The sequence below is a fragment of the Cydia fagiglandana genome, chromosome 2 (assembly GCF_963556715.1).
Source record: "Cydia fagiglandana chromosome 2, ilCydFagi1.1, whole genome shotgun sequence".
NCBI classification, from domain to species: domain Eukaryota; kingdom Metazoa; phylum Arthropoda; class Insecta; order Lepidoptera; family Tortricidae; genus Cydia; species Cydia fagiglandana.
The window spans coordinates 566357-581206 of NC_085933.1; the positions used below are offsets into that span (position 1 = coordinate 566357).

At 36.0% G+C, this 14850-nt stretch overlaps 2 protein-coding genes across 2 annotated transcripts; one reads left to right on the forward strand and one right to left on the reverse strand.

Moving 5' to 3' along the window:
- Positions 1 to 38: 38 nt before the first annotated feature.
- LOC134673307 (cytochrome c oxidase subunit NDUFA4) lies at positions 39 to 5251 on the reverse strand. Its single transcript, XM_063531276.1, has 3 exons — positions 5094 to 5251; positions 4102 to 4248; positions 39 to 166 (listed from the first exon to the last, which is right to left on the reverse strand). The coding sequence occupies exons 1-3, from the start codon at positions 5133 to 5135 to the stop codon at positions 110 to 112; spliced, it is 246 nt and encodes an 81-aa protein (XP_063387346.1). The 5' UTR covers positions 5136 to 5251; the 3' UTR covers positions 39 to 109.
- Positions 5252 to 5454: 203 nt separating this feature from the next.
- LOC134673299 (MOB kinase activator-like 1) lies at positions 5455 to 14369 on the forward strand. Its single transcript, XM_063531264.1, has 5 exons — positions 5455 to 5619; positions 6110 to 6276; positions 9087 to 9314; positions 9726 to 9823; positions 10069 to 14369. Exons 1-5 carry the CDS (start codon positions 5606 to 5608, stop codon positions 10213 to 10215), a joined length of 654 nt encoding a protein of 217 aa, XP_063387334.1. The 5' UTR covers positions 5455 to 5605; the 3' UTR covers positions 10216 to 14369.
- The last annotated feature ends 481 nt before the right edge of the window (positions 14370 to 14850 follow it).

The following is a 14850-nucleotide window of genomic DNA, read 5'->3' on the forward strand; positions in this document are numbered from 1 at the left end:
TGTACGTGTGGGAAGACATTGTTAAATAAAATAACAGATAACTTATCACATAATTGCTATTTATTAAATAAAGACAATCTAAAGCAGTAGCAGAATGGGAACCTGGAACTTAGTACTTGGGGGCCGGCGACTCCTCCTTGGAGTAGTCTCGGATCGGAGAGTAGAACTGTAAACAGAAAAAACGCATGTTGTAAATAAAAACAAATTAAACATGAAATGATTTTGAGTTGAGATACACATAAACAAAATCACCATAAATTACATTTTCATCCCATTTAGCATTTGATGGTCTTGCTCAAAGAGTAAAGTAAAGCTACTGTTACACATGCTGATTTCTAGCACAAAAGCATGCCACTATTGAGCAATTGCTACTTAGTAGCATGTGTGTCGAAACATTGCTCATAATGAGCATGCGCATTTTGAGTTTGCTCAAAAATCAACGGTCGTGCGATTTTTGGTCATGCTACCTGCAGCGCGGGTGGAGGGGGGCGTGCTTTTAGCGCGTGTGAACAGGTTTGCTTATTGAACATGCTTAGTATCTTGTTTCCGTATAGCGCTTTCAACTTGAGAGAGTAAAAAGTCAAATTGATGCGGCAGCATCCGCAAAAAAATTTTTATAACTCGCAGCATCTTCTACTCGCATTTCTGTAAGCAATTGAGCACTTGCTCCAAAGTCCTATCTTCTAGATATCCAATCACGGACCCAAATCTTTCTCTTTCTTTTCTTTTTATGTCGAGCTGATATAAGCTTCTGGATGCATTGCATCGCCAGCAAAAGGATGATCTTATTCAGCTCCATACGGATAGCTGTTTGATTGTCCATGGCTTTATTTGGCCTGACAGAGAGCGAGAGAGCACGCTATAAAATAGCATGTGTATTGGCGTGTTTGCTTTGAGCATGCTTATTCAGGAGCATACTTAAAACTAGCATGCCTATTGCTAGCAAATGTAAACTGCTCATGAGCATGCTCATATTGAGCATACCCAATAGCACGCTTTTTAGCATGCTATTTTAGAGCATGTGTAACAGTAGCTTATGTATAATAGGTCTTGCTCATGTGTATCTTGTTTGTCAAATGTCATTGTCAACACCATTAGTACAAGCAAATTTAAACCTTACTAGAATCCATTAATCACGTTACACGTTTAGGGGGTGGTCATGGGTAGGAGGGGGTCATGAAAATGTGACAAGGGGGAGGGGGGAGACACAAACTTTATGACATCATTTTAACTTCATCTGTATCTCTATCCAAAAATATCCTATGTTTTGCTATGTTATGTTAGCCCCCGTATTCATGTTGAAGGGATGCAAGGTAGACAGACCATTACAACACCACCGCAGTTTGCACCATTACAGATCTCCTTACTACATGAGAAAACTAAATACAGAATATACACTGAGAGAAATGTACAACAAAAATACACTTAGAATTACAAAAATAAACTTAATCCGGGGACAAGGAGAGTTAACTAATGGGAACAAATTGACTTTTGCAATTTCTATTAGTTCTTGCAATTTCTATTATCTGTTTGTTGAAATTATATTTGGGATTACTGAGCTGTTTGTAGAAATAAATAAATTTTACAGAAATAGTGAAACATCCATAATTATTACTAAAACTTCATTTTTTCCCCCAGTACAGAACCGGTTTTTAACTCCTGGCCCCAATTTCACATCGGTGACAGGTGCGGCGAATTGTAAAATCACTGTTGCTGACGTCACAGGCATCTATGGGCTACGATTACCACTTACCATCGGGCGGGCCGTATTCCTGTTTGCGACCATCATTGTATTATTTAAAAAAACTTTATTATATCGGGAATTGACTTTGCTTCTATCAAAGGTGTAGGGTTAAGACTAGCGGGTTCTTAGCACTGAATGTGTTAAAAATCACAAGAAGATAGTTGTCAATCCATGGAAATAAATCTTCATATGTTGACATCCCAACTAGCAAAAAAGTCTCAGATTGCGCACTTTATAAGAGTAGTGAGCTTATAGCGCTCTTATTTTTGTTTTGAACTTATCATCGCTCTTATATTAGTCTTAGACAAGCTAATACGCACTTTAGTAAGTTTAGTCTTATTACCTAGTCTTATATATGTATATAAGAGCATTTTATAATACCATTATAAGCCTCTCACTCTTACAATAACATTTACTAAGTCTCATTGAACTTGAGAGTACCTGGTCTTATATCCACATTCTCTAAGTTCATTTGATCTTATAATAGACTTTCTAAATGCTATTATAAGAATGTAAGACTAATATCAACATGGCATAATACTATTATGAGCCTCTCGCTCTTACAATAACATTTACTAAGTCTCATTGAACTTGAGAGTACTTGGTCTTATATCCACATTCTCTAAGTTCATTTGATCTTATATTAGACTTTCTAAATGCTATTATAAGAATGTAAGGCTAATATCAACATAGCATAATACTATTATAAGCCTCTTGCTCTTACAACAACATTTACGAAGTCTCATTGAACTTGAGAGTACGTGGTCTTATATCCACATTCTCTAAGTTCATTTGATCTTATATTAGACTTTATAAATGCTATTATAAGAATTTAAGACTAATATCAACATAGCATAATACTATTATAAGCCTCTTGCTCTTACAACAACATTTACGAAGTCTCATTGAACTTGAGAGTACCTGGTCTTATATCCACATTCTCTAAGTTCATTTGATCTTATATTAGACTTTATAAATGCTATTATAAGAATGTAAGACTAATATCAACATAGCATAATACTATTATAGTAAGCCTCTTGCTCTTACAACAACATTTACGAAGTCTCATTGAACTTGAGAGTACCTGGTCTTATATCCACATTCTCTTAGTTCATTTGATCTTATATTAGACTTTCTAAATGCTATTATAAGAATGTAAGACTAATATCAACATAGCATAATACTATTATATGCCTCTTGCTCTTACAACAACATTTACGAAGTCTCATTGAACTTGAGAGTACCTGGTCTTATATCCTCATTCTCTTAGTTCATTTGATTTTATATTAGATTTCTAAATGCTATTGTAAGAATGTAAGACTAATATTAACATAGCATAAGAACACTGTAAGTACGTACTTTTCTGATCTTACTAAAGCTATAATAAGATCAACAGCAGCACTTTAGTAAGATATTAGAGTGATATAAGATCAAGACACTTATATCACAAAAGAGAAGATCAATATAAGATGGTTTGATCTTAAATCGTTTTTGGGAACACTATTGTTAGTATAAGTAAAGCAAGGAACCGTTATTTATTCAACATGGCCACACCATTTGTATTCAGAATGCTTAAAATACTCTAATAGTGCGCTTGAAAAATGCACCTACATCAATGGCTGACTATCAATACAAAATAAAGAAATAAAATAATTATAAAAATATTCAAATACCATATTTGAGTAGGCGCATAAAGTTTGAAGTGTAAAACAAACGGTCTACTTTACAATAAATAATATTTTCCCATGTGAATACTTACCCTGAAACATAAACAGACGATGATAAACAGCAGGTTATTATATTTCAACATAATTCATAAAAAGTTTCATAAACACTTACACTAATATGTTTTTGTCACGTTGCAGTTAATTTCACCCGTATATTTATACTTCACAAATAGAATGTTTCAAACCAAAATAAGCTTATTTAGGCTGACAAGATTCTAACGTTCGACCAATATAAGCCTATGTAGGCTTACAAGATACTTACGTTCGACCAATATAAGCCTATGTAGGCTTACAAGATACTTACGTTTGACCAATATAAGCCTATGTAGGCTTACAAGATACTTACGTTCGACCAATATAAGCCTATGTAGGCTTACAAGATACTTACGTAAAAGCGATATTAGCCTAAAGCAGCTTAATATAGTTTTGAAAAAGATTACTGTGAATGCAAACAACATTCAATTAGACTGATATTAGAACGATATTAAAATAAATACGCTTATGCTTTGTGCCCAAACCCGGGCTTATACGATGATATAAAATCAATATAAGAGCGACAAAATTGTAGTCTAGAGACTGTTGTTAGCGTGATTTTGCTAGTTGGGATCTTTTAAGAGTAATAAAGAGTACCTTGTGTTGCTTGTTGCGGTACTCCTCCCAGGGCTCGGGGTTGTTCTTCTTGCTCCAGGAGACCTCGGGAGACTTGGTGGCCAGGCGGATCACATAGAACACGGCGCCGCCGCAGCCCAATGCCGTACACACGTACAGAGGGATCAACTGTTATACACAAGAAAGATTTTTGTAAAATCTGACACATCACAAAAAAATCTGTGTAATTGGTAATGCTTTGGTTTCCTAGGATAGCAGTGCCGTCATATAGCGGCCGTCTCCATACAAACACTAAGACATCCATATTTAAGCTATATTATTTAGTATGAATAGAAGGACACTATATGACGGCACTGCTATCCTAGGAAAAGGCAAGAATATGGCGCACATACCCATACCAAGAAAATATAATGTTCAAAAAACTAATTTGTCAAAATCCAATATAAGAACTAAAAATTAATCAAAATAAAAAATCTCTAAACCTAAACTACAATAAAAAATCACTCCTCAGCAAGGTGCCGTAGATGCTGGCAGCATTACCCCGCTGAATTGCAATACAAACTGAAAATTAGTTTTAATCTTATTGTATCACTCATAGCATCTTTGTACATTATATCTAAAAAGCTCTTCATGAATTTGATTGCCAGTATATATCCAAAACCTCCATGTTAGAACTCGGACTATTCACTTTGTAATGAGAATAAATAACAATAAAGTATTTAAGATCTCAGATGAGAGTAAAGGCTTTGTCAGCTGTATGTGCAAATTCATGTTTTACACCCTTATCATGTAAAATGGCGTTGAATTAATTAATGTCTAGACAAAACCTAATAGAAACTTGAAATTACACTATATTAAGGTTTCACGTGAGACTATTTAATAACATCAGTGACCTCTGCTACGCATCATATTTCGGTATACACAGAATATAGTACCTTTTAAAGATATTATAGGTTAATTATGTAAGAGTTGTAGAGTTGCAATTTCAGCAGTAAATATTGATTTTTACTTACAGCCTTGTGCTTCTTCAAACTTGCCAGACTGAGTCCCTGCATTTTGCTATTGATTCACAATTAGATTGCCTGCACAAAATCTTCCCTGGGTCGTCTCACTGACGAAAAACTCGATTATTCGCCTCGTATTCTAGGGCTCCGTCAGTGAATTGTCAAAAATAGAGTTGCTATTGGAAAAAATCTTTTGTCAATTTTGGATTTTCCGATTTTTTTATAAAAATGAATAATTATTATTCAAATTAATGAATTAATTTTATAATTCATTTCATTAAATGTAAAAATCGATCATTTGGTTATGTTAATTATGTTATGTTACTTACGTTTGGCAGAATATAAAATCTTTAGCCTATCAACTGGAAATGAAAAAAAATTAGAATTGCAATAAACTTTTGACAAGTGAAGTGCATCTAAAAATTAAAAGGTTTTTATTGTTATAACCTATTTTTAATGATTTGGTGCTACAAAAGCGGAAAATATTTTAGAATAAAGCGCAGGCTCAATCCACTTTCAAGATGAGCTTTTTGTTGTAAGTATCAGAGTGCGTGTGGTTGCCGGAGAGGTCTATTTATAACCGGACGGTCTTCCGTCCGCTGACGTCTTGTTTACGTTCGCGCGGAGCTTGGGCAGTAATTAAACAGATTGGTGCCGGGCGCGGCGCTGGCCGCCCTAGCGGGCCCCTCGGCCTGCAGTGCCTGCGAGCGCCGCGGCCGTGAGCGCACGGGCCAGCCCTTTGTCACCATATTTTGACTCATTCCGCCCTCGTCTCGCGCCCTCTCGGTAAAATTCCTATCCTTCAGTAACCCATAGTTTAGCACCCATTTCAGCTGTTGCTACATAAAAAATTGATCTTTGACGAATGTAATATTGTTTATCTAGTTACTATTTTTGAATTTCTCTTTTTCTCATCATATCCCATTGGTGTTAAAGGAAACTATAGTCATTCACAGAATCTCTCGTGGCATGCGTTATTCGTGCCGTATATTGTGGGCCTTAAAAGAAGATGTGTCATGTTCCAGTGGGAGCAGGTCCAACAAGACCTTCAAGCCGAAGAAAAACATTCCGGAAGGCACCCACCAGTACGACCTGATGCGGCACGCAGCGGCCACGCTGGGCTCCGGCAACCTGCGCCTCGCGGTGCTGCTGCCCGAGGGAGAGGACCCCAATGAGTGGATTGCTGTCAACAGTAAGTTTATACCCCTCCATGTTGCCTGTAGCGGAATTGTAGTTGACTAAGTCACTCAAACTTGAAATTTTCTTCATTGACTAAAGTCTCTGTTGATTGAAATATCATGAAGACCTTGCAAAAGCTTTAAATCTTGAATAAAGTATTGAACAGAACAATAGTTGACTGATCTTGGAAGAAATAATCTATTTTCTAGTTCCATTAGCCTGACTGACATTTTCAATGTTGAGCTAGAACTACAAAACTTAGGAACATATCACTTTCGCACATGTTTCTTTACATGTATGTATTTTCCTATGCCTTAACTCCAAGCAGTCTGAGTAATTAACATATTAATAATTATGCTCCATTTTCCTCACTATATCCTGTGAGTCATGTGCCCATATTGTAATACAATGGTGCCAACAGGAAGCTGCTCATATCACATGCTTGTGTTTAACAATAACAATCATTATGAATATATCAATGAATAAGTATTTTTCTGTTGTGGAATAATTATGGTACAATTAAGTCAATTGGGCTTATGACCACCCACAGTTGTACAGCCATGTGCAATAATATATTAGACAACAAAGGCTGCAAAAATATCTGCCACAATGTTATTTGTAGAGCCATATTTTTGTGGTCTTCGAACAGTAACACATTATTGCAGGTAACTGTACTAACAGCAACATTTTTAACTAACCATTTTTTCATACATGGATATAAAAAATAGGCAGTCAACTGTGTTAACTCTGATAACCAATCAATAACCAATTAATCACTATAACTACCTTTTTCTATTTTACTATGGTATGTGCCATTTAGTTTTGCAATTCCATTGTTCAGGGCTAGTTTAGTCAGAATTTAAAAAGATATTTATGCTAAATGTACCCAATGCTTAATCCATGACACAAACAAACAAATGTGTTTATGTTCTAACAAAATACAAGCTGTACAAAAAACAACGCCTTGTGTTTTAAAATTTCCTATACACACAAAAGTCACACAGAAGCAAAACAACTGCCACTGAGAGATACTACTCCCATGAATTATATTTTAACAAGGAAATAAGTACTGATATATAATTATAATGAAGTATAGGAGAGCTATTAAAGCAGTGCCCCAGTGAGTCATTGTTTGATAACACGCCACTCCCACTTCACCTAATTGAGTCTGTGTTTATTGATCCCGCTGCACTCACTGTTGCAGGGGGACATGCTGTTGGGGACCATTTTATTGAGACCTATGACTAACAATACAATATAAACTTAAAGATCAGGTCAATCTGGACGAGGATAGTCACAATGTAACAAAACATCAATGAGATTACTTATACAAATTGTACAAGTCATATTAAGTACCAGCTTCTGCACGCGACGTTGTCTGCGTCTGCTGGGAATTATGATAGAATTAGAATAGAATGTTTTTATTCGTAATCACACAGACAATATACATACATAAAAATAACATAGTGAAAATAAAGAGTTAGGTAAATATATGGGACCTTCACCAATTTGTCTGACGGATGAAACTATGAAAATATGAAAGAAAATATGTTCCAGAACATAAATAAATAGGGTTGCCTAAAGAAAAATGGTCAAGGCTATTTTTAATAAATTTTTGAAAAAAAAAATTTTTTCTGCAAATTTCACCGATTTGTCTGACGAACGAAATAAGTTTCAATGGAAAGTATACAACTTGTACAACATAAATCAACTAGGTTGCCTATCTTTTTCCGGTCACTATTATGTGGTTGCCGTGTTTAAAGCGGTGATTTTATATCGATAATTGCACTCATCTGTCTGACGCTTGAATTATACATTAAAATGATGGTAATTTTATTGCAAATACGATGGTATAGGGTTGCCTGCGAAAATCCGGTCACAAATAAGGGTTGCCAGGCTTTTAATTAAAATAAGAAGGGAAGACTTTTAGCGATAACTCATAAACGGCTTAAGTGATCAAGTTTGTTTTAATTTTATATGATTGAGTTTTTTAAGCAATATTTTCATGATTTTTTTCATATTTTTTGGACAGATAGTTCAAAAGTTAGAAGGAAAAACCTTTTTTTTCTTTCTAAACGATTATTTCCGCAATGATTTACTTTATCAAGAAATGTTGTTTAAAGACCCCTATTTATTTTAAAAGACCTATCCAACGACATCCCACACTATAAGGTTGAATCGATAAAAAAATTGTCACTCACATTTTGTTTCTTTCAAAGCGATTATTTCCGAAAATATCCACTTTATCAAATGTTCTTCTAGAACCCCTATTCATTTTGAAAGACCTTTCCAACAACATCCCACATCACAGGGTTGCCACCAAAAAAAAATCCTCACGTACATTTTGTTTCTTTCGAGGCGATTATTTCCTAAAATATTCATTTTATCAAAAAAATAAATTATAATTTTAGAATAAACAGTTTAGAAGTAATTCAAGAAAATAGGCAAAAAATGACCATTCCCCCCCTTTATTTCCGAAACTACTGGGTCTAAAATTTTAAAAAAAGTACATAAAATAGGTCTCAATAGGTAGTCAAGCGTGAGTCGGACTAATTACTTAGTTTTTGATCAGACCCCTACGGGTTTTTTAATGGCAATTCACTCGCGTTTCACATATAAAAAATACATTGTTAAAAATTGAGTAATATACGGAACCCTTGGAACGCGAGTCCGATTCGCACTTGGCCGGTTTTTTTTTAATCCTTGGAAACTGTGGGAGAGAATCGAAATAAGAGGCCAAATATACCCCATGAGATCATAGCATAATCACTACTTAGCCAATGTCCCAACACACGAAAACACTAATGGCGTATCTTTCCCCAGCCGTGGACTTCTTCAACCAAATCAACATGCTGTACGGCACCATCACCGAGTTCTGCACGGAGGAGGCCTGCGCCGTCATGTCCGCCGGCCCCAAGTACGAGTACCACTGGGCGGACGGACTGGCTGTCAAGAAACCCATCAAATGCTCTGCACCCAAATATATTGACTATTTGATGACCTGGGCGCAAGATCAGCTGGATGATGAGACACTCTTCCCTTCTAAGATTGGTAAGTCTATTCAATATCTTCTATCAGTAGGAGGCCTGCGCTGCGCTGTCATGTCTGACAGCCCCAAGTATGAGTACCACTGGGTGGATGGACTGGCGGTCAAGAAATCGATTAAATGACCTACACTGGAATATATTAACTATTTGATTGACCTGGGCGCAAGATCAGCTGCATGATGAGACTCTATTCCCTTCCAAGATAGCCAAGTAACTAATTATATCTAATACTCTTTGTAGGAAGAGGCTTGTGTTATGTACATTATGTTCAAGTGCCAACCAGATAAATGGATTGGCATCCAAGAAACCGATTAAATGTTGAAGAGTTGTTATTTCCACCAACTTGATAGTTGATATTATGTTATTTTTTCTTATTGACTATGATGATTACCTAAGGTTCTAATATTTTTTACAGGGGTACCATTCCCGAAGAACTTCCAAAGCATTGCGAAGACGATCTTAAAGAGGTTGTTCCGTGTGTACGCCCATATCTACCACCAGCACTTCCCTCAGGTAATAACAACCACATGTTAGCCACAGATATAGGTTTATGGTTCACTTTACATTGGACAGCTCTTAGCATAAGTATGTACATCAAATTTACTTGAACCGCAAATTGCTAAAGAATTTCCTCAACTGTACTACTCCATATAGTTGTATGAGTAATCATTCACCTCAACTTAGTATACGATCACACCTCTAAGAGTTATAATCGCCTCTTGAATGAATGGTTTAACAAAAGCGTATGTGTTTTCCAGGTGGTAACGCTAGGCGAGGAGGCGCACCTCAACACGTCGTTCAAGCACTTCATATTCTTCGTGCAGGAGTTCAGCCTGATCGAGCGGCGCGAGCTGGCGCCGCTGCAGGAACTCATCGAGAAGCTCACCGCCAAGGAGGCCCGATGAGGCCCGCTCCGGTACCTACCACCTAACCACCACTTTGTGGCTTTATTTATAACCTCTACTTTTATGTCGCATTGAGGAAGAAGGTTTGAAACTTGATGGCAACATTAAAAATAGCTTTATGATTAAGGTATTACTACTATGACACACAGTCTTTTTTTATTGTTTATTTTCACATGGTTTATTTTTGGTGTAAAAGAACTTATAATTTGAAAAACTGGGAAAATCATCTTAAGATCTTGCTAACACTAGTTTTTCAAATAGTCTTTTTTATTATAATATACCTAATTTAGGGAAAAGGATCAAACTCACAAAAATTTGTCAGTAAAATTTAACTCTCTGTCAAAAAAGAGTCATACATTTTAATGGCAAATTTGAGGGTGGATCCAATTCGTCAAATTACGCCTTATTAAAAACGTATGTCTTTGAAAGTAGACCTTCAAAATAAAGCAATAAAGTGCAGTTTAAAAGTATAATTACCTAAACAAGCACATTAGAAAAGAGTGACTTCAAGTGCTTTCTAACACTTAAAAGTTAATTCTAAAAAATAATTTAGGAATAGAAAATTCCTAAAACACTTCGTCGAAGCGCAGGGGTAGACCATGTATAAATATGTGATGACCAATTCGCGGAAAAACGAGCTGTCAAAAATATTTAAATACGGCCAGTATGTACTGTAATTTGGATACCGTAGGTCTCTATGATTTTACATTTAAATTAGCTCTAAAGATTTACATTTTCTATTTATTACAAATAAATAAATATAAAAATAACACCTGACAACAATAAAACAATTGTTAACGTGTCTTGTCACTCATGTAGTTAAGAAAAAAGAAGTTTGTATAATAGATTTTGATGGATCGGCAGTGTTATAGATGTAGTGCATAATTATTTACCATCGTATTTTTACGGAAACGCACGTGTTGTACAAAAAGTACTGAGGTTGACTGAAGTAGCACGACTATACTATACGAACGTTCGATAAATACCATGGCCAAAGGATTATGAACTACACCTGTACACAACTACAACTAAAAACCAAGCGTAAGTAAATAGAAAAAAGTATAAGAAGATAAGAACGTGACTATACTTTATCTTGCTAAGCGCTTCGACTCTCACTGCCCAAAAGTAAATTATATTTTGTAGTGTATTTCTTGTAACTCCTTATGTAACGTACCCTAGGCTAAGGTTTCGAGTGTGCCTCGCGTAGTGACCCCGGGCGCTCCGCCGCCGGCTCGAGCCTTCAGCACTAAAATCGACTTTTTATAACTACTGTACTAACTACAAATAAATTGTATAACGATGTGCGCAATATATGACAAGACTTATTGACTCCACAAAAAAAGTGACAGATATATTTTAGTGAGTTTATTTGTGTGAGACATTAAATTATTACGCTTATTTCGATATATACGTTTTCTGTAATCCCCTTGCAATGTAACAAAATAGAAGACAGACGAGATACCCCCTGTGTTGGTATTTAGTGCTGAAGGCAAGTCACATACTAATATACTATATACATAGAAGAGGTGTCTCAAAAATAGTACAATAAAAAAATACAAAGGCAATTTGCATTAAGCTAATCTTAGCTTTGGTACATTTCAAAAAGTTTTGGTCATGCTAATAATATTGTTACTATTTTTTAGACACTCAGTTTGTGATAATGAATGTAGGGGATTGATATACATATTTATATTTGTACGCGTAACTTTACCGAAAATAATACCCGACTCGACTGAGAAATCAATGGTCTAAATAAAACACCAAATATTCTATATATTTGCCCAAAGAAGTTTTGTCGTGTTTCTAGGGATCATTTTATTTGTAATATTTAGTGTTTTATTCCATTGGGATTGTAAATAGATGTTGCCTCCTCGGCTATCGCAGTACTGACATTTTTTGAATCTAGTATATTGAAGTGGCAAATTTTTTCGTTTAGTTATTAGTTTAGTAAATAATTGACGTGCAACCGGATGGTTTGCTATCCAGTCAAAAATAATCATATTATTTTGTAAAAAGCGCTGTAAAAGTGTAAACCTGTTTTTTTTAATACTAGATACTGTAATGACAGTCTGATTGCTCCAATTTGTACCACCCATCTGTCATCTAGTACAGTAAGTGTTCCAACTACCCGCGTCGCCATACTAGCCTTATAGAAAAGTGGATACTTATGTTAGGGCGCCGACTGTACAAACACTGGTGATTGGGCGTTGGACAATGGGAATGTCATTTCGAAGTCAAATATATCTTTGTACTGTACCTGGGTGCCTAGCCAAGGTGACACTCGTTTGCGCTACGATAACGAAACCCTTTGTTTCTCTATCACTCTTCCTAATATTAGTGCGACAATGACAGTTGCTTTTCGTTCGCTACGAAGCTTAACGATGTGACGTCTTTAACTATTGGAAGTAGTTGTGTTGTCCGTAGGTTGAATGGCTCGTGTTTGTTTGTAGGGTGGATGGATACTCTACCGAACACCGTCTGTACATCACCGACGATCTATATCATACTGGCCGTGTGTTATCCAACCTCGACACTGGCGGAATCATCAAGCCCTGATGGAGCCATAATACACAAAAATTTATTGATTGAGCTTAACGATTGACATGTTGGCTACGCACCCAGAGATATAAAATATCTTATTATTTTAGTTTCTTAGAACTTAAACACTGTAATTTTCCGCAATCAGCTTCTGTAGTAGTCGCTTAATAATCTGTCGTATCGCGAATTTGGAATAAGTAAGTATCGGTAAAAACACAAGGTATTTAAATTCCTTAAGAACTTGAAACTATTAATACGAATGAATTGTTAATTATGATACGATTCAGCGAAACATGTTCGTATCTAAAATCCTAAATGAGATTTAGCATTACTGAGACCTAACTAAATGAGTCTAATTATTTTATTACTAGTACGTACACGAGATGAGATGAATTGCTCCGATTACATATGTTGTTTATATTATTTTGATGTTAAGTTACTTATTTATTTATTGTGATGACGTAACATAGTTTTCATTTTAAATCAATTCTAACGTTAATCTAAGATTAATTTCTATTTACATAATGTATTCAATTATTTTCATTATATCTTATATTGTGTCAATTGAGTGCTTAAGTACTAAAGAGTACATTTAAAGTAGGTACGAATTGATTTGTACCGTCAAGGAGTGTTGGTCACTTGATGTATTTTATTTTCTAGTTACTATTTATACCTTTCACTATCAATATAGGTCTACCAAATAGGCCCGGCCACCGTAGAACCATGTCAAAGTAACGTTATTAATAAAATTGAAGGAATCTCTGTCTACATGTCAATTTGGAATGGTTCTATGGTGGCGTCTTCTAATGGATTGATTATATCTAATATACTAAGGGTCGGTTGCACCAAACTGTTCGTATCGTTAAAGAGTTCGCTAAATTTTTATGTATGGAAAGTTTCATAGTGAAGCGCCGGGGCGCGCCGGCTGACGTTGATCAGTCTGTCAAATGCGGTTGGTGCAACTGGCCCTAACAGAAACACTGACCCCATCGCAGGACCTTCCGCCTGCAATAACGCGGTTGTCAATCAACACACTAAGGCGACCTTAATGGCCTATTAATTAACAGTTCCAAACTAGGAACTATGTAATAATCTATTTCATAAGAGGGGCGAAGGACGACGACGTCACGCTGTGTGTGACGTAGGCTTAATAACTCTGTCGACGGAGAAACGCTTCGAGCGATATCTCGAATCTATGAAATACAAATGTATGACGGCTGAGACACAGCGTTTTCTCTTGACCTCTGAGAGCTTGAGCTACAAAATATGTACTGCGGTTGCCATTCAGCATCGGTAGTATACTGCAATGAATTAGATTGACGCTATCTAATGAGATTATTTATTAATATTTTGTATGTTTTTGCGAAAAATCTGTACTTCCCATACACTTTTTGTATTGAGATTTTTGTATGAATTTGATAGAATTTAAAAGGAAGTATCCTTTTGGGCGGCGCTCGTGTCTAACTAATCTCATATCGTAGGAGCTAAGTTAAGTGTGTAGATATTATTGACGCATTTACATCGATGCGCCACTCAGCGCCCGACATGTTTATTTGATTTAGTTAATGTAATACGACGCGAACAATTATATAATAAAAAGTGAATAAATCCTAAAATGTGTCTTTGTTCTTAAATCTTTGAACCTGCTTATTAACTGTAGTCAATAAGAAACCCTAATAAAGGCCGTACCACTACCAGACAGCAGCAGAAGTTGTTTAGCGGGCGAGGTGTTCATAATGATCTTGACGCGACCTTATTGTTAAGAGAATAAGTGCGTGCGAAGGTAATTTTGAACACCTCGCCCCCTTTGGAACTTCTGCTATGTATGCGAATGAAAAGTGATCATTCATAAGTAGAAAAATAAGGTAAGAGATGACTGAAGCCGCATTTAGACGGTTCAAGAACTTGCATGCAATATTCTATACATTTCTAACTAAGGAGAACAATGAATTCTAGCGATCGACCAAATATCGCATGCAACTTCTTGAATCGTCTAAATGGGGCTTAAAACTACGGTCCGATCCGTATCATAGTAATACACAGACAAGAGGCTGTATCGAGCCAGGACCAGTGTCGTACCTATAGTCTGTATCTTTA